Source organism: Elephantulus edwardii, unplaced genomic scaffold, assembly GCF_000299155.1.
Source record: "Elephantulus edwardii isolate Elephantulus edwardi_28Jun2011 unplaced genomic scaffold, EleEdw1.0 scaffold00032, whole genome shotgun sequence".
In the NCBI taxonomy this organism is placed as follows: Eukaryota; Metazoa; Chordata; class Mammalia; order Macroscelidea; family Macroscelididae; genus Elephantulus; species Elephantulus edwardii.
Window position 1 is genome coordinate 21,748,311 of NW_006399782.1, and position 26,974 is coordinate 21,775,284.

The 26,974-nt window shown below is 37.6% G+C and overlaps 1 protein-coding gene across 1 annotated transcript in view; it reads right to left on the reverse strand.

Moving 5' to 3' along the window:
• Window positions 1-2,915: 2,915 nt before the first annotated feature.
• The window catches only part of GRAMD1C (GRAM domain containing 1C), a 56,730-nt gene continuing 32,671 nt past the window's right edge, over window positions 2,916-26,974 (reverse strand). The window contains exons 4-10 of the mRNA XM_006884276.1: window positions 22,062-22,204; window positions 20,938-21,041; window positions 18,918-19,094; window positions 14,886-14,943; window positions 12,847-12,957; window positions 11,557-11,662; window positions 2,916-2,996 (exon numbers count right to left, since the gene is read on the reverse strand). Of these exons, the coding sequence (XP_006884338.1) occupies window positions 2,916-2,996; window positions 11,557-11,662; window positions 12,847-12,957; window positions 14,886-14,943; window positions 18,918-19,094; window positions 20,938-21,041; window positions 22,062-22,204 (780 nt within the window). The remainder of the gene's footprint in view (window positions 2,997-11,556; window positions 11,663-12,846; window positions 12,958-14,885; window positions 14,944-18,917; window positions 19,095-20,937; window positions 21,042-22,061; window positions 22,205-26,974) is intronic.

Sequence of the window (26,974 nt, forward strand, 5' to 3'; positions counted from 1 at the left end):
GGGCCCAGGTGGGAGGCGCGCCCTCCGGGAGAGGAGGGGCGTGTGGCCGCCAGCGCCGACGGACGTGCCCGCTGCAGGAGCCGCCAGCACCCCGGCTCCTCGGAAATACCTACCGGGCGCTCGGGCAGCGCACACAGGCGCCGTCCAGCCCGCTCCTCCAACCCTGCCAAGCGCGCCTCGCTCGCCCCCGCCACTCCTGAAGACGTGGACCTTGGAGAATGACCTTGGAAGGGAAGTTACCTGCCCTCCGGGAGGAGGTGCGCCCGCAGCCAGAGACACTAGAGCGGAAGGTGGGCTCCTCCGGCGGCGCGGACGCGTCTTCAGCTCTCCTTCTGCGAAGGTGAGAATCCCCGTCCCCGGACTCTCCGCGGCCGTGCCCGCTCCCACCTGTGACCACTGCCCGGCGCAGCCACGGTGGGCCGGGCTCGCCGCGGCGAGTCCGAGCTCTTCCGGGTGCCCCGCCCCCGGCGCCGGGATCTCCGCCCCGCCGGCCACACGTGCGCCGCCCGCGCCCCGTGGAGCCCCCGCGAGGCCCCGCCCCCGGCCCGCCAGCCCCGCCCCCGCCGCGGGATTCCGGAAACCCGAGCGCTTCCGAACTGCGGGCGACCCTGGGGTGGTCCTCCCTTGTTCAGAAGCCGGGAAAGGACCTTGGAGGACCTCGCACAGATTTGCCAGCCTCCCCTTAAAGGCCTATGACTACTTCCTAAATTCATCCAATATGTTCGTTCTCTGAAAAGCCTGATGGACAGTGGTTAAACCTCACGGCTGCTAAGAGAAGCGTCCACTGTTCAAACCCAAACCCGCTTGGGAAGAGACCCATGAGTCAGTGTGTTTCTCTAAAGAGATTTTTCAATTCCCTGAGGGGCTTACTCAGTCAGCCCTACAGGATTCTTGTGAGTTGGAAGAGACAGGCTTGGGGATTTTGGTTTATTCAGTCACAGCAAAGTCATCAGCAGTCTATTCGATATGTAATCTCCCTAAGATGACAGTCCTCTTTGAATTTTATTTTTGCAAAAAAATTTGCAAGCGTGTTCTTTTAAGCAGAAGAACAAAAACAACTCGGATTTTTTTTTTTATTGATACTTTTTACAACATTGAAATTTTACTGGGTTCTGCATACATATTTAATTTTATTGCAAAGTAATTTACTTTGGTCATTTTCTTTGAGGTATTTAAGAAGCATGATCTCTCGTTTTGTTTTTTGAGGTGTTTGTTTGATTTTATTTATATTAATTAATGTTTGCAGAGCCTATGGATTTCCATGCATAGTTGCACACTTTGCTCTCTGCCCAACCCTCTCGTGTTAAGGAAAAATCACAAAATTATTCAGCTTGCCAATGATCACACTTGGGAATTTCATTAACAAAGAAAAGTTCAAGCCTACAGTCTGGTCACTCTTGCTCACATCATTATAATAGAACCCTCAGATAAATTAGATGGGATTTCCCCAGAGAAACTTACTGTCCCTGTAAAGTCAATCCTTTCTTTCATCCTTTACAAGCATCTCAAAGGTAACTTTAGCAATTCAATGTGACTTTGATCACTCTGGAAAAGCAGAAAACGTTTAACTTAAAGGCAATAGTAAGAATGTATTCTACACTACCTTTTTCTTGTTCCAGAGCCAGATCTCAAGAGACCTCTTCCTTAACTAACACCTAACTCTGGGAAATCAACCCTGATTTTAAGTGACTTCACAAAGTCCTATTTTTGGAAACCACTCACATTGAGATAAGTAACCCAAAAACTTTTTCATGAAAGAACCAAAGCTTGTGCCCAGTTTATAAAGTTTCAACAAAAATAAACAATGCGAATAAATACAAGGAATGAAGAAGCCGCATCTGGCTACTGAAAAGTAATACATATGTTAGTTTCAACCAGACATCTCACTTTTCATCAATAGCTAAACTGAAACATGTTTAATTCAAGTATTCCTTATTTGTCCACTCAATGCCCAGATTTTAATCAAGTCTTCTGTTTTTAAAACCCAGAACATGGTTCTTCATTGTGAGTTGTGATATCCTACATGTCCCTTTTCCTAAAATGGCTCTTAAGATATTTGATGTATAAAGAGGCAAAATAATCTCACTCCTGAGAAGTGCCTTAATGAAAAGCAAATGTTCCTTTGATAAAGATACAACTAGACTTCAGGTAGGGAGCTCTGGTAGCTTAGTGGTAAGGAATTGTGCTGCCAACTGAAAGGTACAGTCTGAATTTACCAGTTGCTCCACTGGGGAAAGATGGGCAGTCTCCTGTGGTCCTATTACTACCTCTGAAAACCTGCTAGAGGAGCAGCTATGAATCAGTGCCTACTTGACAATACATAACAACAGACTTAGGTAAATAATAATCATCCACAGTCAGATTCGCTAGTCTTGACAACTGAATTTGCATACTAAATGAAGACATGCTAACCTGGCAATATTTTGATACATGCCTGAATATAGAGCCTTTAAAATTCTCTTTTTGACGTTTTATTTGGAGATTTCTTCTTGTATTATCTTTACACTTAGACTCTTGAACGTGTGTCAATCATAAAAGCAGTCCATGGGCAAGTACTGTTTCTGCCCTAGCATATAAAGCACCAAGCCTCACCTAAATATGAGACTGTTCCTTCTAACTTAGAATGTTTAGCTTCCCTCTTTTATCAGAGAAATTGAATTTCATAATGTATTTTACAGTTCACTGGAGAAATTCACAGCCTACAACTAGTACAAGTGAAAGAAAGAATGGACCCTTAAAGGCCACAAAGATGTTAACAAATAAATGTTATTCGGGAAAATGTTCATATTAGAAATACCAATAATAATAAAGCATGGAAATGTTCCTATGACACTTAAAATCCTTCATTATTTGGTTTCCCTTCAGATGTCTTCTTTTAGCTCCAAGTGCTTCCACGTTTCAAGGCCTCAAGATCACTAGCTTTCGACAGCCATGCCAGTCTTGTTCTTATTTAGTAGGTCAAAGGTTCTTTGAAGCATAACCAGAGAGCTCTTCAGCTGCAAACAAAATTAATTGTTCAAAATCAGATTGAGTTTTCCTATTTTCAGACCAAAGGTTTACACTGACATTTAATATAATTTATATTGATGCCTAAAACTAAATGTCAACACCTCACTCCTTGATGTAGCTGTTAGTATGGCTGCTGTAGAGTTCTTCCCATTTGCTGGAACACTGCACTTTTCATTACAATGTACTGTTGTATATTTCACGTCCAACAGTATCCTACATGAAAAGTCTGTTTCCTTAAGTGGTTTCTGAAGTTGCAATGGGATTCCTCACCATCCCTTAAATAATGCAAGTCTCACTTCCAGGCTTTTGCTTCTATTATGTTCCTGTGTCTCTTTCTCTCTTTAAAACTGGCCCAATCCCAATAACTCCTAGTGGTATTCTTCCAAATCACCCTGTCTCATCTCCTAAAGCAATGCTCTTACTACCAACTTTGAAAATTCTATAGGTTTGGAAGCAGAAGTGTCAGCCACTTCCTAAACTACATGTCTTTGGAAAGTCTGTGAACATAGGGGAACAATGATAGTTATAGAACAGGGTTCAGGTCTTTTTTTCATGTAGTCACTATGAGTTGTACTTAACTTGACAGCATTTAACAACAAGAACAGATGAAAGGGAGACTGGAGGAAGCAGTTCTGTTCTGAAAAGTGAGCTCTCTTGTTTTGGTTGAGGGTTGTGAGAATATTTGGTTGTTTTTTATTTAAGCCTCTTGTTTAGAGTCAATACTACCTACTGGATGGCCTTTGTATTTAAAAGTTGGTTAGACACTAAGGCCTAGTGTAAATATAATTTAGAGGAACACTCAGTGGTTCAGCACTGGTCTGTCAATCTGCTGCACTGAGGCAACCTGGAGTGGCTATGTTACTGAATTCATGCCATTTGGGGGGTCAGATGCCATAATGGTTACCCATGGTAGACAGTGTTTGGTGGAGCTCCCAGATTAAGACACGTTTGGAGGCAGGAATGGCATCCACTGCCTAAACAACATGCCTCTAGAAATTCCATGAAATTTGAAAAAAGACAATAAATAGTTACAGAAAGACGTCAGGTCTTTTGTTCATAGGGTCACTATGAGTTGTCCTTGACTTAAAAGCAATCAACAATAAAAACAACCTATGTTTTTAATAGTCTTTAACAGTGTACATAGACATCTAATTTCTTTAATAAATTTAAGAACAAAAATCATGTCTCTTTTTTAAATTTCTTTATTCAACTAATAAAAGTCCTGGATATAGCATAGTAAGCCAAATAGGATAGCACAGTAAGCCAAATAGGCACTGGCCTTGCCTTAATGAGGGATACTGAACCAAAACAATTACATACATAAACATATATTTATACACTTTTAGTGTTGGTTTGAGCAACTAGTAGAGGATAACTTTCTAACATAAGTAACTACAGCAATATTAGGTTTTGGTATGAGAAGAAAATTGATTTCTGTTGTAGGCATGACCCAATGTGGAGGTCTGTTAGCATCTGGGTGGTGGAGCAGACCTGAAAAAGCTGAGTCCAGGGGAAAATGCCAGTGAAGCAAATGCTTGTGTGAGGCTGCAGCTCAGGGAAGAAGTCAGATGTGAAAGATAGAGATTTAGGAGTCACTGACACTGGTGATATTTAAAGCTATGGGAATGGATGAGAGGATAAAGATGGAGAGCAGAGAAGAGAATCTTAAAAGCTGAACCAGGTAGAATAGATAGTTTTAACCCACAAAAAAAGTAGCTTTACATGATGCTGAGTGAGGGAAGCCAGTCACAAAAGGTCATACATTGTAAGAAACATCCAGAATAGGCATGTCCACAGTAGCAGAAAATAGATTAGTGGTTGCCAGGGGCTGAGAGGATGAGAAGTAACTGCTAATGGGTACGAGGTTTCTTTTGAGGGTTATGATAATGATCTGGAATTAGGTAGTGGTAATAACTGCTGATTGTACAATCTTGAGGATATACTAAAAACCACTGAATCATACACTTTAAAAATATTTAAATTCTATCACAAAGCTTCCCCCATTTTAATAGTTTTTAAGAAGGCAAGATTAGATAGTATTTCAAGGAGTGGTCAGCTCTGACAAATGCTGACCCTGTAAAATGAAACTAAATAAAGGTACATTACTTTTATAAGCCAGAAGTCATCAGGGACCTTAAAGCACTATCAGTGAGATTACAAAGGGGGAAAAATAAGTACAAATGGGTACCAATTAGCTGAAGACAGAATGAACGGACTGGATTCATGCACCCAGGTTCACTCCCTCCAGAAGTCCCTTTAAAATCACAGTACAGGGATTTTATTTCTTTCATTCTTTTTAAACCATAAACCCACAAGGGTAGAAGAGTCATACAGCGCCGGACACTAGAAAGCAGATGGCTGATCGAGCAGACTTGGAAGAGCTGAGTCCTAAATTAACAGTGAATCTGAGAATCAAAATGTTCTCCAGGGACTCCTCAAGCATCTCAGGAATTGGGAGACAGGGAATAAAGAAGGAATCAAAATAAGGATGACTACATGTAACTTGATTATCTGACCTCTCCTACTCCCTAGGCATAAATCGGGAATTTTATTTTCTGGAAAGGATAAAGCAGTTTGTCTCTATCAGGGAATTCATCAAATTCTTTTAGTTGGTCTTTATCAGGGGAAATACATCAAACCTTACTGAGAACTGTAGAATTGTACCAAAACCAAGGGAGTCTCTATAAGGGGTAAAAAGGTATACTGAGTATAGAGGCCATCCTCTCTGCCTGTTCCTTCATTCAACTTCTAAATCCCAGCCTTTAACTCATCAGGAGATTAGAAGCAAATTCTCTATAGAAACTGACCAGTCCAAGAGGAAGAACCTGACTACACAGATACTAGAATTTCTTAACGAATAACCTAGCGAGGTTCAAGGTAGACCAGCCCCACATGGGAAATGTTTCTGATCCACATAATGCAGACACCCAAGGACCATCCAAGGCCCTCTAACCTGAAAGATAAAAAAAAAAACAGGGCAAAAGGATTTTGACAGGAAATGAATATGCAAGAAGAGAAAAAGAATTTTCAACTATAAGTAGCAATACGTTCAAAGTGATAAAAAAATATTGTTTGTTGTTTTGTTTGTTATGTGCCATCAAGTCGTTTGCGACTCATAGCAACCCTATGTACAAGAGCTCTAAAACGCTGCTCTATCCTGTGCCAACCTAGCCATCTCAGACACACTTATTTCCACCGCTTCAGTCACAGAATCGATATTGTCGCCATGAAAAATGATCAGGATGCTATAAAACAGAAACATTCATAGAATAGCTCTTTTCAATGAAACCCCTAGCAAAAATTGAGAAACTCAATAGAACAACCATGATATAAATATGAGAAAACCTCAAAAAATAGAAAAGGCAAAAATATGAAACCTTGGGGAGAGGTGAGGCAGACTCACAAAAGGTGAGTACAGTAGTAAGCAAACCTCTGAATAGCAAGAGTTGCACAAAAATAAGAGAGAGGAAACAGAAGAGGTACTCTACAAGAAAACTTCCCCCCAACTAAAGGGCATACATTTCCAATTTACAGGATTAGGAATGGTAATGGCTTCAGAATTCTCGGTAGTAATACAGGAAATAAAAACAACAAAACAATACCTTAAAAATTACAAAGAAAAATTCTTTCTAATCTAGAATTCTATTCTTGGCCAAATCATTAATTAAAGAGGAAGACAGAAGAAAAAATGCTCACAAGGGTGAAAGCTTTAAGTATTTACCTCCATACTTTTTTTTCAAGAAGTTTACTAGAATACACAAATATAACACAATCACAAAGTACAATGGCACATATCCAAATGACTTGTAGAACTGGTTTACTGATCTATAGCCTCCTGGGATAATTTAAACATTTGCTGCAGAGGAGCAAGGACTGTAGTTTGCAACATGGATTGAAGCTCAACATCAAGAAGACGAATACTCTCACCACTGGGCTAATTGGCAGCATCATGATAGATGAGAAGAGATTGAGATTGCTAACAATTTCAGCTTGTTTGGTTCCACTATCAACATGCTTGGCACCAGTAGTCAGGAAATCAAGACTAACTGCGTTAGGGAAATCTGTCAGGGACCTCTCCAGAGTGCTGAAGAGCAAGGATGTAAGTTTAGAGACTGAGGTGCCTGATCCAGGTCATGGTCAAGGATGACAGAGGAAGAATTAATGCCTTTGAGTTGTAATGCTGGAGAAAAGCATTAAACATAACATGGACAGCCAAGAAAATGTAAAAGTCTGTCCTGGAGAAGGTGAAGCCAACCTGCTCTTTGGAGGCAAGGATTTTGAGACTCTGTCTCACATACTTTGGGCATGTTGCCAAAAGAGACCAGTCTCTGGAGAAGGACATCATACTTGGATGGGTTGAGGGACAGTGCATTAAAGGAAGAGCCTGGATGAGATGGATTGCCACAATAACTGGGGTAATAAGGATAGGTATATCAGAGAGTGAGATTGGCTCAGGATAGAACTATTATTGTGCATAGGGTCACTATGAGTCGTAGTCGACTCAACAGCACATAAAAACAACAAACAGTTCATGAAGTTACTGTTCTACATCTTGGTTTTGTGGCATTTTAAAAGCTGAGTGATTATCTAAGATTTAATTATTGGCTTCTCTACTCATTTGGTGTAAAAGAGGATGAAGGCAACCAAAAACTCAAGGAGAAAACAAGTAAACTAGTCCACAGGATTAATAGCCCACATGAGCATGGCTTCTGTTAACCTGAGACCACAAGAACTATATGGTGACTACCTAGCATTACCAGGAAGAAATACAACAGGGAGTCTCAGACAAAATGGGAGGAAAAATATAGGACAAAATGCAAATTCATGGAAAAAAAAAATAAAGTCCAGACTTACTGAAGAAACCTCCTACACAATCATTCCAAGAAATCCTTTTAACCTAAAACTGAAACCACTTCCAGCAGTCACCTTTACGCATACAACAGGATGGACTAGAAAATAAACAATATCATCTATGAGGAGTGTGTCTCTTAAACATCCACATGAGATGGCAAGGAGGGGGAAGGATACTAGACTAATAGAAACTCTATAAACAAAATGGAACTAGGGAGAATGTGGACATGTTGTAGAAACTAACCAATGTTACCAGACAACCTTGCTTATCAGCTATTATGCAGGAACTTAATTCATTGTGCAATATTTCACCTGAAAAACAAGAAAATATTATGAAAATGAAAATTAACAACTAGAGGATATGCTTTGTTAAAATGAAGCCAAGAAAGAGGAAATATTAGCTGCAACAGAGGAAAGAGGCAATGAGAATCCCAATGAAAGCTGTGCAGCAGGCACTTGTTTCCAGTCAGAAGGCTCCACTGGTAGAAGAACAGAGACGAATGAAGATTTTGTGAGACAATTTGTAAAACAAAGTTGGGGGAAATAAAATAGATATAAATAATACTGACAAACTTATCAGTCATATAAGAGCACCATTTCAGGGTTAAGAAAAGGCACTGGGGAAAAGCAATCATGACTTCTTTTATAGCTACATACCATGGACTGCAAAGAGAACAAGCAAGCCTGTCCCAGTGCAACCTTAGAAGCCAGGATGGTGAAACTCTATCTCTCATACTTTGAGCATGTTGTCACGAAGGGTCAGTCCTTGGAGAAGGACAGCGTGCTTGGAAGGGCAGAAGGCCAGCACAAGAGAGCAAGACCTTTGATGAGATGAACTGACACAGACTCTGGCAATGGGTCAGGTGTACTGGAGAAGGTGAGGTTGGCTCAGGATAGAGAAAGGTTTAGAGCCATTGTTCATAGGGTCGCTTTGAGTCGTAATCAAATAGATGGCACTTAATAACAACAACATCTCTGAATCACAGACTTGGTCAAAATTAAGTAAGCATTCAACATTGAAATAATAAAAATTCATTTCATCAGAAAGAGAGCCTTAGAAACAGAGGAATGAAAGAAAATAAAATTCGCTGTCTTCTATGATAGGAAGATTAAAGAGTAGTATTTAAAATGGGGGGAAAATCAGTAAGTATTAATATATGCTTGTTATTTTAAAATAAGAGGTAAACACCAAAAGAACAAAGCAAAAGAATTTTGATTGTCTTTGGGAAAGAAATGGAACAGGAGGTGAGGGAGTTGTTTGTTTGGTTTTTGGGAGTATTTTCTCAGACCAAACTTTGTAATACAAATAAACTTCAAATTTTATGGATGAATGCTTTTGATAAAATAAAAACTTGAGAAAGTGAGTAGGGAGAAAGTCAGTGACAGCAGGAATAGACAAATCTTTGAAGGACCATAACTATAAAGAAAGAGTAAAAGCAGTTAATGGAAGATGTAAGCAATATAGAGTTATAATAATAATAATAAAACCACTATGAACAGTGCTCAGGTCTTTCGTTCATAGGGTCTCTATGAGTCATCTATGACTCAACGGCACCTAACAACAATAACAACGAAAACATAGAGAGAGCTACGTTGGCCTAGTGGACAGAAAGTTATGCTACCAAGCCCAAGGTGGATGATTTTAATCTGTAGCACTCAGGCCTGGTTCAAATAGGGATTTTTTTGTCAAACATTTTTCTAGGTGGTATAGCACTAGTCTGTGCATTGCTATGCAGAGGTAACTCATGGTCGCTGTGATGCTAAACACTGTGACACTGATGTGCCAAATGTGATACTGGTTACCCATGGCGGACAGTGTTTGGTGGAGCTTCCCAATTAAAACAAGCCTGGAAGCAGGAGTGGCATCCACTTCCGAATTGGCTTGCCTCCAGAAAGTCCAGGAATGGTTCTTTTGTTCATAGGGTCCTTATGAGTCTTCTACGACTCAACGGCACCTAACAACAACCAACAAAAATTTACTACCTTTGAATCAATTCCAACACATTGAAACTGACAGGACAGAGTAGAACTGCCCCATAAGGTTTCCAAAACTGTAAATGTTTATGGAAGCAGAAGGTTTCATTCTTTTCTTGAGGAGTAGGTGTTGGGTTTGAGCCACTGACTTTGTGATTAACAGCTAGGTTCTCTAACAGCACCACCACCCCTTTTTTCTATAAGCTATAATAAGGCAAGCCCAACTATGTGGATGCTAATGATTTGACTGAATGCAGAAGGGAAGGCTGAAGAAGGCAGATGGATATCAGGAAACACAGGCTGGAGGTCTTATCTGCAGGTTTCTTTACCCTGTAAGGCAGAGTCATCAGGTGAGAGTCAGAGGAAGTTGGGTGGAAAAGACAAAGCGAAAAGTGAGCATCTCTAATAATATATTCCTTGCTGAGAAAGGGAGAGGATACACAGATAATGTGCATGGATGGAGTGTCTTAACTGAAGGGTGCCTTTCAGTAACCACATAATACCATAGTGTTGTTGTTGTTATTGTTATGTACTGTCAACTAGGAACCAACTCATAGCTGAACCTTCCACAGGCTTTCAGAGGCAATTAAACTATAGGAAGAGATTGCCCATCTTTCTTCTGCAGCACAGCTGGTGAGTTTGAGTTCAAAACTCCGTGCCTTTAGGTTAACAGCGCAACTCCTTATCAATAAATTACCACAACTAACTCAATAGGTATGCTCAACAATAATCTCATTAAACAACAAACACTAATTTTAAAAATTTATTGAATTATTGAAAAAAGCAAGCTTTCTTTATTAAAATTATTAAAATACTGTGCTTGAATTCTACAACTCCAGGTAAACTAGCCTCTATCATTCTCTATTTTTTAAATTTCCTAAGTTTTGAAAAATGAGCATGTATTATGTTCATAATGTGGAAAAATAATCTTTCTTCTTCAAAGGGCATCTTTAGTTTTGGAGCAAGCAAATGAGCATCACATATTGATGACGTTATTATGTTCAAGAGTTAATGTTAATTAAAAACAAAATGAGAAATAGCCTACACAGTCATTATTCTATAGAAAGGTCATAAAAATAATTATAAAACATTTATTCTATATAATTGAATTCTATTCAGCTATTAAAAGAATGAGGAATCACTTTACATACTGATATAGAAATTTCTCCAAGATATACTGTTAATAGAAAGAAGCAAGGTAGTTAGTGCATACAGTACTATCATTTCCATTAAAAAAAAATTTAAATCAATGCAGAAATTATAAGAAAGAAGTATCACTAAAAATACTGATGTATACATATACCCAAGATATACTGTTAATAGAAAGAAGCAAGGTAGTTAGTGTATACAGTACTATCATTTCCATTAAAAAAAATTTAATATCATGCATAAAATCTTCTCTAGAAGTATCACTAAAAATACTGATGTATACATATACTGATATGAAATATTTTGAAACATATTTTACTAATATTACATATACTATTAATAAAAATATATGCTAAACAATAGTGCATGATATATTCCTAATCTGTAAAAAAGTTTAAAAATAACTACTAGATATATATATATATATCTCATAACACAGAAACTAGCAAGGGTAGTTTCCTCAAGGAGGAGAATTACTTCACAAAATGATACAATAAAATATTTTCTCAAAGCCATATGAACAATCATAGCTGCATAAAAGTCCTGAGTAATGTGGCACATGAAATTGCCTACCTGTTCAAGCATCACTATGGAATCTCGGAGCACTCCTTTTAAACGATGAGCATGATCTTTATTCTTTTGAGTATTTTCTGCTCTTGACACCATATCAGAGGCTAAACTGCAAGAACAATACAAACCCAAAAGAAAAACAATACTCATTGCCAAGTCATAATGATTCTGTAGGACAGAATAGCACTGTCCCACCTGGTTTCCTAGGTTAGAAATATTTTTATTATTAACTATTCTTTATTATTATTATTATAAAAAATTTTAGATTTATATACATCATTTACTTTTAAAGAAATCTTCATGGAAGCAAACGGCCATGTATTTCTCTCGTGCAATAGGTGGTGCTTTCACACTGCTGACCTTCTGCATGTTAGCAGCTGAGACTAAATACTACACCATCAGGGCACTGTGCGAGAATACCATCTTCAAAATCAAGACAACAAGCAATAGATGTTGGAGAGGATGTGGTGAGAAAGAAACTCTTACACATTGTTGGTGGGATTATAAAATGGTGCAACCATTCTGGAAGGCAGTTTGGTGCTTCCTCAAAAAGCTGAACATAGAAATTCCATATGACCCAGTTATTCCACTACTTGGAATATACCCTGAGAATATTACAGCAGCATTATTCACCATCTCAAGAACATGGAAACAGCCCAAATGTCCAACCACAATCGAATGGATTGAGAAATTATGGTACATTCACACTATGGACTACTATGCAGCACACAGGAGCAATAACTTTGTAAATTATTTCCTAACTTGAGAGGGACTGGAAAGCGTTATGTTGCGTGCACTAACTGAGTCCACAGGGATAAATATTGTACAAAACTGTTATTGTAGAATGAGTATAAGGATCCAGGAGAGGTGGGAGAGGTTGGAAGCAGAGGGATGTGGATATGCAGAGGGAGACGGGAATTAATCATTGGGTTGCACAATTTGATGGATGGGGGAGATGAGGGAAAATGAAAGAATTTGATCAAATTTATATTTGAATTTTGTAAATAAACTAGTAGGAAAAAACAGCAAAAGATAAAAACTGAAAACGGTAATTATTTACAAACACACAAAAATAAAAATCAAGACAGCAGTTTTCTGAGCTTTCATCTCCAGAAATCCAGTGTCCTCATAAATTTGCAAATAAAACATAAAGTTAAAGGAGCAAATACAAACAAGGAGTTTATGACTACTACAGGTGGATAAAAATCTCTAAAATTGGATATAAAATCTCTCTAGCTGAAGAATTATTGAAATCATATAATGAGAGTAGGTTGGAGGAGGAGAAAGACTTACTTCAGCGATTTCTCTTCTTGGACGTGGAGACGGTAAAATGATTGAGCAGCATATTCTATCTTCGACAGCTTCATAAATAATGTCACATTCAACAAAACTAGCAATAGCAAACTAGGTAGAGGAAACCACACCTGGTTAATTCACTCTTAACCAGATCTAAATCACCCATAATATAGAATACACTTGCAAAATCTTCAATATGTAGACTAGCTAAACTGCTTTCCAGTTATTATTATCCTCCAGCAGGTTTCCAGGGGCTGTAAATGACATGGAAGGAGATTTTTCACCTCTCTCCTGAGGAGCAGCTGGTAGTTTCAAACCTTTTGGCTTTGAGTTAGCAATACAACTCCTTATCCACTAAGTCATTAGAGCTCCTTGACGTGACAATTACCAGTTTAGAAGCCTTTGGATGCCTTTAGTTTATACAATTACGTACCAATAATGTTGTATTTCAGACAGGAAAAGAAGATCAATATGAAGTTGATCTTAGATATGCCTCTTTACTCCAAGTGAACAAACAAAAAGAAATACAATTCATCAAAATTTTCTTCTTCAGTTTGGAATAAAGGTAGTACCAGATCCCTTATATACATTAATTGTAACATATGTAAAATGTTGTAAGTTTAAAGGAACTTATTCTATTGATTTCACAGCAGGCTTTCAAATGAGCAGATATATAACTTGTTATAGATGTGAGGGAGCACTGGTAGCCTAATGGCTAGAAGCTGCATTGCAAACCCAAAGGCATGTGGTTCAAGGCCACCAGCTGCTCTGATGGAGAAGGTCAGGCGATCTCCTCCCGTGAAATTAACTGCCTCTGAAAACCCACTGGAAGCTACAAGTTGTTTCCAACTCAAGAGTCAGCTATGGGTCGGGTCCAACTCGGTACAGAACAACAACATAAATATGTACTAATATATAAGTAAGTATCATAGTTTTCATTTATGTCTTCTTTGAAAATATTGATTTACCCTTAAAAATGCATGTAGTGTTCTTTATCAGAAGAGAAAGAGCGAGAGAGGGGAGGGGAGGGGTGGGGAGGAAAGGGAGAGGGAACAGGGTAAAGGGGAGAGGGAAGAGAGAGAGAAAGAAAGAAAGGTGGCACCAGCAAGAAAATCAAACTCACAAAATTATTATGGCATTGAAACGGAGTATTTCAACATCTGAGATAAACTTTCTGTAAGTAATACAAATAATATTTAATACAAAATAGCTATAGTAAACTGATTTATCAGACTCTGAAAAGGAAAAAAAAATCCATATTCTGAAACCTATAATAATAAAAAATAGCTTTTATAAAAACTTTACTAAAACCCAGGATGTATCACTAAGTCAGAAACTTGGAATATGTGTTTTAAGATATTGATTCATGATTCCTATTTAAGGCCTACTCAGTTAATCTCTGGGATGGGGTTTGGTGTTAGGGAGGTTCAGCAAGATCCTCCTATGATTCTAACTGTAAAAGTTAAGCACTACTGTTCTTATCAAGTATATTGAATAAAATCATATTGTAGTGACTAATTTGCCTATATATATAAATAAGGAGCTCCAGTGGCTTAGTCCTTAGGGAATTGTGCTCCTAACCCAAAGGCCATGCCTCTCTGACAGTTTGAATACACCAGCAGTCCCAAGGAAGAAAGACTGACAACCTCCTACCGTGCAATTAACAGCCTCAGAAACCCAATGGAGAGTCAGCTATAAGTTGGTTGTGACTCAACAGCAGTAAGTTACAGTTATAGAAATAAATAATCAATTTGGGTTTATGGAACTTCCCACAAAAACCTATGACAGAAAATAGATTATTTTAAATATATACATACTTTTTAAAATATATACTTTGTACTACCTTAAATTTCTCAATTATGAATATCATTTATGTATAAAAAACTATCAGACTGAAGCATAAGATATTTCTGTTCTGCAGAAACAAAAGTAAAATATTAGCAAATTTCTGACCAAGAATATATCATTCCACTCAAGTCTTTTTTGAACGGCTTGAAAGATAGACACATCAAATAAGCATTAAAACAAATACTTACAAAATACTCATGACCACAATAAGAGTAGTGTAATAGCTTTCTATTTCTTTTTTCTTTTCTAAGGAAAAAAAGGAGGGGCACAGAATACAGAAAAATTAGAAGAAGTAAAAGAAAACCAAACCAAAACCATTGCACTAGTATAAAAATCAGAATTATAATAGTTAATATCATTTGAAAAGAACTATAATTTTTTATAATTATTTATTTAAAAAGAGATTTAGGATGAGCTTCATGAACCTCTTGTTGATTCCTGGTACACTGAGTAGAATGAAGCAAATCTTAAAAAGTTAAAGCTACATTAATCTTTCAAATTTGGCCTAAATTACAAGTTAATATATTAAAAAATAGGCAATCCAATAAACTATAATCTCTAGCTAAGTACTAGCTCTGTAAGTATTTGAATTTGGTTTATGTATAACATTTTACTTTTCAAAAATGAAAACATTTCTGACCTGTTTATTGATGTCCAAACTTTTGAAATTTACAGTCATTAATCTTAAATAATGGTTAAACATGTTCACACTAAGATATGTCTTAGAAGGAAATTTTAAAATATTGATACAGAAATACAAGCATATTCAATTTACTGAAATGCTAATATATAAATTGGGTTATTTAAAAATTGCCCAGAACTCTTCAGTAACAAAGATGAATGCCTGTATATTATACATCAGCTTTTTCTGAGGTCTTTACTCAAAATTTTATAAATTAAAGGAAGATTAAAATATCTTAGATATGAATACAATCTTTTTTTTTTCAGCCTACAAAACAGGTTTATTCCAGGAATGCAAAAATATTTCAGTATTAAGAAGATAATTAATATAAATTACCTCTTCAACAGAAAAAAAGGAGATAGAATTATACAGTTGTTTTGCTATTTCACAGCATTCATTTGGTAAAGTTCAGCATTATATCTCAATTAAACAATGTTGGTAATTTTTCTTTTTAATGGCAAAACACTAGAAGGATAGGCTTTGTAGTTAATTATATGACCAGTAAAATGGTTTCTTCTTATTGCTGTTATAATTTATCCTTTTTTTTACTAGTTTATTTACAAAATTCCAATACAAATTAGAACAAATTCTTTCCATTTCCCTCACCCCCCCCACCCATCAAATTGTACAATCTAATGATTAATCCCCTCTTCCCGCTCTACATCCACATCATTCTGGTTTCAGCCTCTCCCCCCCCTCCAGAATCCTAATAATGTTCTTATACAATATTTATCCTTATGGGACTGAGTTAATTCACTCAGCATAATGCTCTCCATTCCCTCCCAAGTTAGGTAATAATTTACAAAGTTATTGCTCCTGCATGCTGCATAGTATTCCATTACAGAAAAGACATTTGACAAAATCCAACAACCCTTCCTGATAAAGACACTCAGCAAAATTGGAATAGAAGGAAATTTCCTCAACATGGTGAAAAGTATATATGCAAAACCAAAGCCAACCTCATTCTCAATGGAGAAAGACTAAAAACATTATCCTTGCAAACAGGGATCAGACAAGGATGGCCAGTGTCAACACTTCTTTTCAATATTGTATTGGAAGTGCTTGCTAGGACAATACGACAAGAGACGGAAATAAAAGGCACCCGGATCAGCAAAGAAATGGTTAAACTGTCACTATATGCAGATGTTATGATAGTATACACAGAAAACCCCAATGACTCAACAAAAAAACTGTTAGAGTTAATAGGCCAATTTAGTAGAGTGGCAAGATTTAAGATCAATATTCAAAAATCAGTAAGATTCCTCTACAGTAACAAAGAGAACTCAGAGGTGGAAATAGAGAAAGCAATACCATTTAAAATAGCCAACCACAAACTGAGATACTTGGGAGTGAAAGTAACTAAAGATACAAGACACCTATACAAAGAAAACTACAGAGTATTTCCGAAAGACACAATAAAAGACCTAAAGAAATGGAAAAATGCGTCCTGTTCATGGATAGGAAGACTCAATATGGTGAAAATGACAATCCTACCAAAGGCAATTTACATGTTCAAATGCAATCCCAATCAAGATACCAAATTCATTTTTCAAGGAGATTGAAAGAGAAATGATCAAATTTATTTGGAAAGACAAGAGACCTTGAAGAAGCAAAACACTTCTGAGAAACAAAAATGAAGTTGGAGGCATAGCACTCCCTGACTTCAAAACCTACTACACAGCAGTGGTAACCAATCTATTTTATATTGACAGTGGAAATTGCTGTGTATCATATGTGGTCACGTTCTGATATTTAAGAAATATATTGAGACTGGGAAAACAAAATCTCTGTTTTAGAAGAAAATATAAATTGTTAAACTTTGTAAAAAAAAATTGGAGAATGAGAAGGTATGATAATTTTATGTCTCTTGAGATGGAGAGAACAGAAAATTCAAGAAAGATGTCACCAAAACTTAGAATAGGGATAACTAAAGTCAAATTTCATCTCTTCAATTTTGTTTAGCTGGCTCTGACAGTGTCTAGTATTGAAAGTACAAAATTTCGTTAGTTTCATTTTTTAATCAGATAGAATATACAAGTCATATTGTATTTTCATTCAATTATTCTATTCATGGGTATTTGTTTTATAACATCAGTTAAAAATGACTAATGTAATTCATTACTGTGAAACCATTTTGTAAAATTCAAAGTAGAGCTCAACTTTCCACAAATGCCAGCAGAAAGCATAATCCCAGGAGCAGAGCAGACCAGAGAGAATGGTCAGAACTGTGGTAAACATTTGGTCGACCAGGCAACTGCTATGAGCTCCAGAAACTGTTGCAATGAAAAGATTTGGACTCAGGACTGTCAGAACTTTTACATATATTTAGTGGGTAAGGAGATGCACTGCCAGCCTAAAAGGCAAGTGCTTTTAAACAACCAGCAACTTTGTCAGAGAAAGGTGACAACCTCTTCCTGTGCGATCTACAGCCTCTGAAAACCTGCTGGAAGGGTCAGCAAAGAGTGAGGTTTGACTTGACAGCATATAACAACAAAAACAATACAATATATAATAAAAAATGTTCCGTTTTAAAAATACCCTGTGTGCCAAATACAGGAGCTCTGGTGGTGTGGTCCATAGGGAGCTGCACTGCTAACCCACAGGCGGTCCCTTTCTGGTGGTTCAAATCCACCAATGGGTTTACAGGAGAAAGATGTGTCATGTACTCTTGTGTGATTTACAGCCTCCCAAAAACCTGCAGAAGTGTTAGTTATGAGTTCAAACTTGATGGCAATGAGATGAGTGGGTCAAATAAAATATATCTAGGAATCATATACATGCCATTTTGAACTGATGTTTTAGATTTATGTGTCAATATTGGCACAGTAACTGGGGTAATGGGGGTAGGTAGGTCAGAGGCAGTGAGTTTGGCTCAGGATAGGGCAGGATACAGTACTATCGCACATAGGGTCACTATAAGTGTAGCTGGCTTAACAGCACATAACAACAATATCTTTAATAAGTTAGCATTTGATGAATATTATAATAAAGGGAAGAAAGGAAAGGCTCCTAGTTGTTCTGGCTTAGATACAAGAAAACAAAGTTTCACCATCCTTGCCTATAAGGAGAACTCTGGTTGCCCTTCCTTCAAGACAGATTTGTTTTCTTTTGGTAGTCTGTGATCTATTTAATACTCTCTGTCAACATCACAGTTCAAAGGCATCAATTATTCTTCTACCATCCTTATTCATTTTCTAACCAACTTCCAGATGCAAAGGAATGGTGAAACTTTGTCTCACTTCAGGCATATTTTCAGGATGAACTAGTCCTTGGAGAGAGATGTTCATGCTGGGGAAAGTAGAGGATCAGAGAAAGAGAGGAAGAGCCTCAATAATTATTGACACAGTGACTATCACAGAGGGTTTGCCCATGACACAGATCCTGAGGATGGTACAGATGGGGTAAACTCCGTATCTGTAGAACACAGGGTCATCATAAGCCATAGTCAACTCTATGACATCTAACAATAACATATACAAGAGGCATATTCTGCTTATAAAACTAAACAAAACATCCTTCATCTCAGTTTTATAGCTACCTGTAATATCCCCTTTGACATCTAAGCCCAAATCTCCGGAAGACCGCTGAGAAGACAGTTTAGGAACAATTTCTGTCGTTCGGTTGAATGTTCTCCTTCGCCTTCGTAGCCCACTAAGTTTTGCAGGATCTTCAATAGACTGGCTTGATATGGATTCTTCCATTAACAAATCTGATTCTAAAAAGGAAATAAAAAATAATCTTTATTTAGATAGGAGAGCACCTTCTCAACAAGATACAAAAGCTTTTTCATTGTTTTATTCCATGTTTGATTTTTTTGTTGTTTGTTTGTTTTTAAAGTCTTAACTTATTTTCACTATTCCATAGGTTCTTATGGCCTAAATTCAAGTCTTACTATTAACAAAAAGCTTTAGAGAGTACAAAAACTCCATGATGCGGTTTTATTTTTCTAGGAAGAATCAACTGTATTAATAAATGATGGAATAATTAGAGAACAATTTGCTATATGCTATATTAAATATTAAAGTAACTATTTCAGTTATGGACACAACAGGATGCCCACTTGGACTGAATTACTAGAAGAACTTCCAAGGTAGGTCATAGCCCTTCACCACCAACCTCAAAGGAAGGAACAGAATGTGTTGTTATTGTTGCTGCATGCCATCAAGTCAGCTCTGACTCAGAGTGACCTTATGTACAAATGAACAAAAAGCTATTTGATCCTGCATCAGGCCAATCCTTATTTTCAAGAGTCTTCCTCTCTTTCACTGACCCTCTCCTTCATCAGACATGGTATTTTCTCCTAGAAACGGCCCCTCCTGATAGCATGCCCATAGCATGTGACATGAATGATAGTTCTAAATTCCCACGTGGGTTTGCAAGAAAAGAAACATGAGTAAAGAAAATACGCAGTCTCTGTAAATTTTCATTAAAATTAATTTTTTAAAAAAGAAAATACTCAAACAACCTAAAAACCTCATTTTTATAATTTGTTTCAAACTTTTCCCTCACCAGACTTTTTTTATTAGCAGCTCATTATCCAGTGGCCAAGCTAATTTCTGAGTTTCATCCTCTCTCCTCCTTATTAGGAGTTTAATGATGAAATAGCCAGAGAGAGAAAAGCAAGGAAAATAAAGACTCACTAGCTAATAAGGCTTTGAGCTCTAGTGAAGAGTTCCTAGAGAGCTGCACTGCTAATCCATAGGAGGTCCCTCTCTGGCAGTTCAAATCTACCAGACACTCTTGGGAAGACAGATGGGCAATCTCCTCCTGGGTGATTTACAGCCTCTAAAAACCTGCTGGAGTGTCTGCTATGAGTCATTTCTAATTTGTTGGCAATGAGTTTGAGTTTGTTTTAATATGGCCTTAAACACTCCAAGCAGACTGAATGCCAACTTTTCTCTAAAATTAATTATGCTTACACAGATATAGGTTCATCGTGTATATTTTAAGAAGTATCTAAACAGAAGAATATCACTTATCTCCAGTCAACATCAGTACTTGCCTCCACCAACTCCATACATGCACAAGATGCCTTTTAAATGAATTGCATCTAATAAGCAAAGTAGAGGCTCAAAGGCCTTCCAAAATTTAGTAAACATGAGTCTATTTTTGTGACCAGGTTATGCAGTCCCTCCCTGTACTCAGCTTTGCCTTTTTGCAGGGACAGGGAAGATGATGGCTGCTAGCTATGTTATCTTGGGCAAGCCACTTAACTTTTCTTTTTTTTTTTTTGCCACTTAACTTTTCTGTGTCTCAATTTCCTCTCTATTAAAATGCAAAACATCAATAATACTACCTACCTCAGAGGGTTGTTATGAGGTAGTATTTATAATATACATATAATAATAGTATGTACTATAAAAGTATTTGTTAGGTAGATAAATATTTAAAGTTCCACAAATAATAGAGTAAGATACTTCTAATACATTTAGAACCTCATCGATGGAAGTTATTCCAAAGTTATCTAATAGCCCTTGCTATGAATCCAAATGGACAATCCACTATGCTATTAGAGGCTATTTTTACAAAAGTAGATAAAGTTTTTAAAATTTACAAACCAAGCTGCTTAAAATAATCCGCCAGTGAATTCCAGGAATTCTTCTCAATTAAAGATTTTATAAGACCCCAGGGTTGTTTTCTATATTTCACATCTGTGGAAACTCTAATAGGATAGGAAGGGGGAAAGGTGATGTATGCATTAAGAACATATGTTTAAAGAACAGACTAGTTACATTGATATTGCAATTACATGTAAGGTTTTACACACAAACATTTTCAGTGGAAAACCACAAAAAAAGTTAAAGTCACTGAAATTCTAAAAGGAAATTCATTTCCTGGTAATTTCTTTAAAACATTATATAGAACTTCAACAACTTAATCAATTTTTATTTCATCTGTTTCTAGTCTTGATTTCTTTTTCCTAAACAGAAACAGTTTCAAAGTAAATTCTAGATTTTCTAAATGCCTTGTATGAAAAATATCTAGTAATCAAAAATTAGTTGAAAATAACTACATAAGTTGGGCTAGAGTAAGATGACTGCCCATCACTGTCTTCAATATACCAGCAATTCTCACGACAGCAGAGCCATTTACTGCTTTCTACCTTCTTGTTAGCCACCACTGATTGCATCTTCAACCCAGGGTAACCCATACACAAAAGAACAAAATGCCACCAGTCCTGCATCATCCTCATAATCAGTCTGTGAATCTCACTGCTGAGACCACTCAAACCTCCTCAGCATCATAGCAACAGCAAGCTACCACTGACAGAAGGGAGGTGGCCACACCATGAAGTACATTCATCAGCAACTGAGCTGAGATCTCCCACACACAGGGTGAGAATTCTACACTGATACACACAAGGACATCCAGCCCTCTACCATTTGATAGGGTCATGTGAATAGTTCTGGCCAAAGGGCCATGGACCATGAACTGAAATACAGTTCTTCAGCATTTTCTTTCTGTAGCAACTGAAATATTGTTACAGATTGTGCAGTACACAGATATCAATACCTTCACTGGATCAGGGCCTTGATAAGAAGCCTCACTCCTAGGCTCACCACTTTTGGGTGTGTAACTTGGCCAAGAAAGCAAGCTTTGTTCCCCCCCCCCCCAGGATCCATAAGTCACAAAAGCATAATCTAGCTTATCTTGGTGAACACACTCATTTACCACAGCTCACCTTAGCCTGCATTTCTGTTTTGAAGATCGGATGATACAGTATCGGTTCAAAGTATAAAAGTAATCATGGTAGGGGACATCATGTGTTGATACTTCCGCATCCACCACATAAAAACATGATTCTCGACTTTCTTTATATAGTGTCTGTCAAACCAAGAGAAAGAGTATTTGTATGTGCATACTTAATATACCAAACATTTTGCCAATTTAGAGCATAATATACTTGGATTCTTTTCACAAATTACAAAAGACATAAAATGATATGTGAAATTATGTGAGCCTCAGTGTTAAACTATACCTAAGTATGAACTGAGGAAAAAGTAACCTACAGAAAAAGAATTTCTGGATTCTGGCATTGATTTTATTGCAAAATTAATATATCTGTCTTTGTTTTAAGTATGAGGAGAAGAAAAGAAAGATAAAATTTCTGGTGTGTATTTAATTTATTAAAAAGGTTACATTTACCTGTTAGGGGAACATTTTAAAAAATCAATTGAACAGAGCAAGAATGATACGCTAAAGTTCACCAAAGCTTAACAAAATCAACCTTCACCAGACAAAAGAAGGAGGCAAGAAAAGTCACCAAGCAAAATGCCACTTTATCTCAATGGAGTTTAAAGTGATTGTTGGACAAATCTTTCTCATTTTAATTATGTTGTTGTTGTTGTTATGTGCCATCGAGTCTCTTGTGACTCATAGCGACCCTATGTACAATAGCCCTAAACCCTGCTCTATCCTGTGCCAATCTCATTGCCTCTGACACACCCATCCCGATTACCCTAGTCACTGAATCAATCCTCCTCATAGAGGGTTTTTCCCTTCTGAGCCATCCCTCCACCCTCCCAATCATGATGTCCCTCTCCAAGGACCTCTCCCTCCTTACAACATGTCCAAAGTATGTCAGACGAAGCCTCAGAATCCTTGCCTTCAAGGAGCAGCATGGTTTAACCTTCACCAGGATGAATCTGTTTTCTTGGCAGTCCAGGGTACATTCAATACTCTAATCCAGTACCACAGCTCAAAGGCACCAATTCTCCTTCTATCCACCTTTGTCACTGTCCAACTCTCTGATGCATAACAAGTGATTGCAAAGACCACATAGCCTGTATCAGACGCACCTTAGTCTCCAGAGTGACACCATTGCTTTTCAGTATCCTGAAGAGGTCCCTAACAGCAGACTTTCCCATCACAATATGTTTTTTTATTTCCTGGCTACTGGTGCCAAGAGTGTTGACCATGGAGCCAAGAAGACTAAAGTTGTTAACAATCTCAATCTCTTCACCATCCATCCTGATGCTGCCATTTGGTCCAGTGTTGAGAATCTTTATCTTCTTGATGTTGAGCTTCAATCTATACTGAAGGCTGCTGTCCTTCACCCTCTGCAGCAAGCATTTCAGGTCCTCCTCAGTTTCAGCAAGCAGGGTTGTGTCATCTGCATAACGCAGAATGTTAATAGATCTTCCAACAATCCTGACGCCACCCTTCTCCTCATAGAGCCCAGAATCTCAGATAATCTGTTCTGCAGGCACGTTGAAAAGGTATGGAAATAGGACACATCCCTGGCGTACACCTTTCCCAATTTTGACCATGCAGTGTTTCCTTGCTCTGTTCTGAGGACTGCTTCTTGGTCCAAGTATTGGTTTCACATTAGAATGATCAAGTGTTCTGGGATTCCCATTCTTCTCAGAGTCAGCCACAGATTGTTATGATCCACACAGTCAAATGCCTTTGCATAATCAATGAAACACAGATAGACATTCTTCTGGTATTCCCTGCTTTCAGCTAAGATCCATCTAACATCAGCTACAATATCCCTAGTACCACGACCCCTTCTAAACCCAGCCTAGACTTCTGGCAATTCTCTGCTGATGTGCTGTTCCAGTTGTTTTTGGATAATTTCAGTAGGATCTTGCTTGCATGTGAAATCAATGATATCGTTCTGTAGTTTCCACACTCTGTTGGGTCACCCTTCTTTGGAATGGGAACAAATAAAGATCTCTTCCAGTCAGTTGGCCAAGTGGTTATTCTGCAGATTTCTTGGCACAACTTGGTGAGCACATCCAGGGCAGCATCTGTTAGCTGAAATATGTCAGTTGGTATACCATCTATTCCTGGGGCCTTATTTTTTGCTATTTCCTTCAAAGCAGCTTGAACTTCCTCCTTCATCACCATAGGCTCTTGCTCATATGTGATTTCATTAAATTCTTCTGTGTCTGCCAGTTCCTTTTGATACAGTGACTCAGTATATTCTTTCCATCTTCTTTTAATACTTCCTGGGTCATTTAATATGCTGCCTAAAGCATCCTTGATTATAGCAACTCGAGGTTTAAATTTGTTCTTCAGTTCCTTGAGCTTAAGAAATGCTGAGTGAGTTTGGCCCATTTGATTTTCCGACTCCAGCTCCTTGCACATTTCATTGTAATATTTTGCTTCGTCATCCCATGCTGCCTTTTGGAATCTTCTGTTCAGCTCTTTAGTATCTTGAATTCTTCCTTGTGCTTTGGCTTCTCTACGCTCCAGTGCAATCTTCAGAGTTTCTTCTGACATCCATTTTTGTTTTTTCTTCCTCTTCTGTCTTTGTAATGACCGTCTGCACTCTTCCTAGATGATACATTTGACATCCTCCCACAACTCATCAGGTCTTCACTCATTAGTATTCAAGGCCTCAAACCTGTTCCTGAGATGGTTCAGAAATTCAGGTGGGATGGACTCAAAGTCATATTTTGGTTCCTGTGGATTCGGTTTAATTTTCCTCAGCTTCAGCTTGAACTTGCATGTGAGTAGCTGGTGGTCTGTTCCACAATCAGCTGCTGGCCTTGTTTTCACAGCTGATATTGAGCTTCTCCAGCGTTGGGTTGTATTTTTTTTGTTGGTTTGCTTGTTTTGTTTTGTTTTTTTTAGATATAATCCTTTTCAAAATCACTGACCAAGAAAAAACATGATAAGGAAAGATCCTAAGGTTATTATTGAATCTCTAATACCAAACACTCATTTCTTCTTAAAAGGTGAAAATCTCTTTAAAATTCAATAAGGGTAAATAAAGAAGTCTTTTTTTTTTTTCATACGGATGGACAAAAACTACAAACAGCACAACTAGTTCAGAAAGTAATAGATATTTTCAGTCTGTTTGAAGAACATGGATTCTATACTTCTGCACAGTTTGGTCAAAATACACACACATACACATACCCATACACCACTGTACCACATTCAGCAACGTACTGGCCACAGAATAATGATTAATTTTGTTGTTGTTAGGTTCCATTGAGAAGACTACAACTTATACCGACCCTACATACCACCTATCTGAACCTTGCTATGCTGTGTCATCACAATCTTCACAGGCTCAGGTGAACTGCTGCAATCGCTGTGTCAAGTCATCTCATTGAGGATCTTCTCTTACACTGACCCGCTCCTATTCCCAGTAATGATGACTTTTTTGCAAGTACTGGGACCTCTTGACAATGTGCCTAAGGTATGACAAAGTTACACCATCCTTGCCTTTGAGCAGCATCCTGGTTGCACTCCCTCCAAGATAGATTTCTTTGTTCTTTTGGCAGATATATTTAATATTCTTAGTCAACATTATAATTCAAGGGCATCAATTCTTTTTCAGGTTTCCTTATTCAGTGTCCAACTTTCACATACATTTTTTTTAATTTTTTTTCTATATTTTATTAATTTTCATAAACATTTACAGAGATTTTTGGGTTTCCATTCATTCATTGTTGTACTATTCTCTCTACCCTCCTCCCAGTTTGTTCTTGTCCAAATGCCACAGTGCTTGTCAAAGCCAGTTCTGATTAATCTTCTTTGTCAGTGTGTCCTTTGCCATTCCCTATCACTCCTCCCTGAGAGAGACTTCACCCTGATTCATAAGGAAAAGGGGATGGCGTATTCTCTTAGCTACTTCCTGCTGAAAAGGGAAGCTGTGGGTTTCAGGGTAAAGATCTTCTCTCACTACTCTAAAGGGCCCCTTTGGCAGTAGGAAACACATAGACTATTATGGAGATTTTCACATACATTTTAAGAAATTTTTAAATTTTATTTTAGTGTGTGTGTGTGTGTGTGTGTACTGTCAAATTGGATCTGACTGGTACAGAAGGAGATTGCCCCTCCTTCTCCAGCAGAGCACCTGGTGGATTCAAACTGCGTACTTCTGGGATTGCAGTGCAGCTTCTTGCCACTAGGCCACCAGAGCTCCCTGCAGCTTGATTTTTAAACCGGCATCCTTGTTGTTCAGAACTTTAAAAAAGTCCTTGACAGTATGTTTGCCCAAAGTAACGCATTATTTTTAAATTTTTAACTGCTTCTAACATAGGTGTTGATTGTAGATCCAAGTGAAATGTACATACACACAGTCACATACCATTGGTCTATATTTAGTCACATGATGGCCACAGAATAATAGGAAATTTTAAATATCTTTCATTTTGAAAACTCAATCTCTTTCCCATGTATAACAGCAGCCATTTATGTATCTGGCTCTAAATCTTGATATGGACCTGTAAAGCAGACTTCAGGGTACTAATTTTATTATAAAAAAATTTTAAAACCACAAGAATAGAAATAAAGTATAAAGAAACCTATTGTGATCATCAATCAGCTTCAACAACATGTCCAGTTTAGTTTCATCTATTCCTCAATCCAAGATTCCTAGACGGTAGTATGTCCACTACCATCTTCCATCTGGCTAGTTGACTTTTAAAATAGATCTCAGATGTCAATATAAGTTTATTCATAAGTAATTCAGTCTATTCATTTATTAATTCATCCATCTGTACCTTTGAAATATAAAATATTGTTTTCTTTAAAGATGGCATGATACCTTTATTACACATGAAAAATAATTCTTAAACAATCAAACACTGTTAAGTGTTTAATCCCCATTGTTCTATAAATGTCTTGATAAAA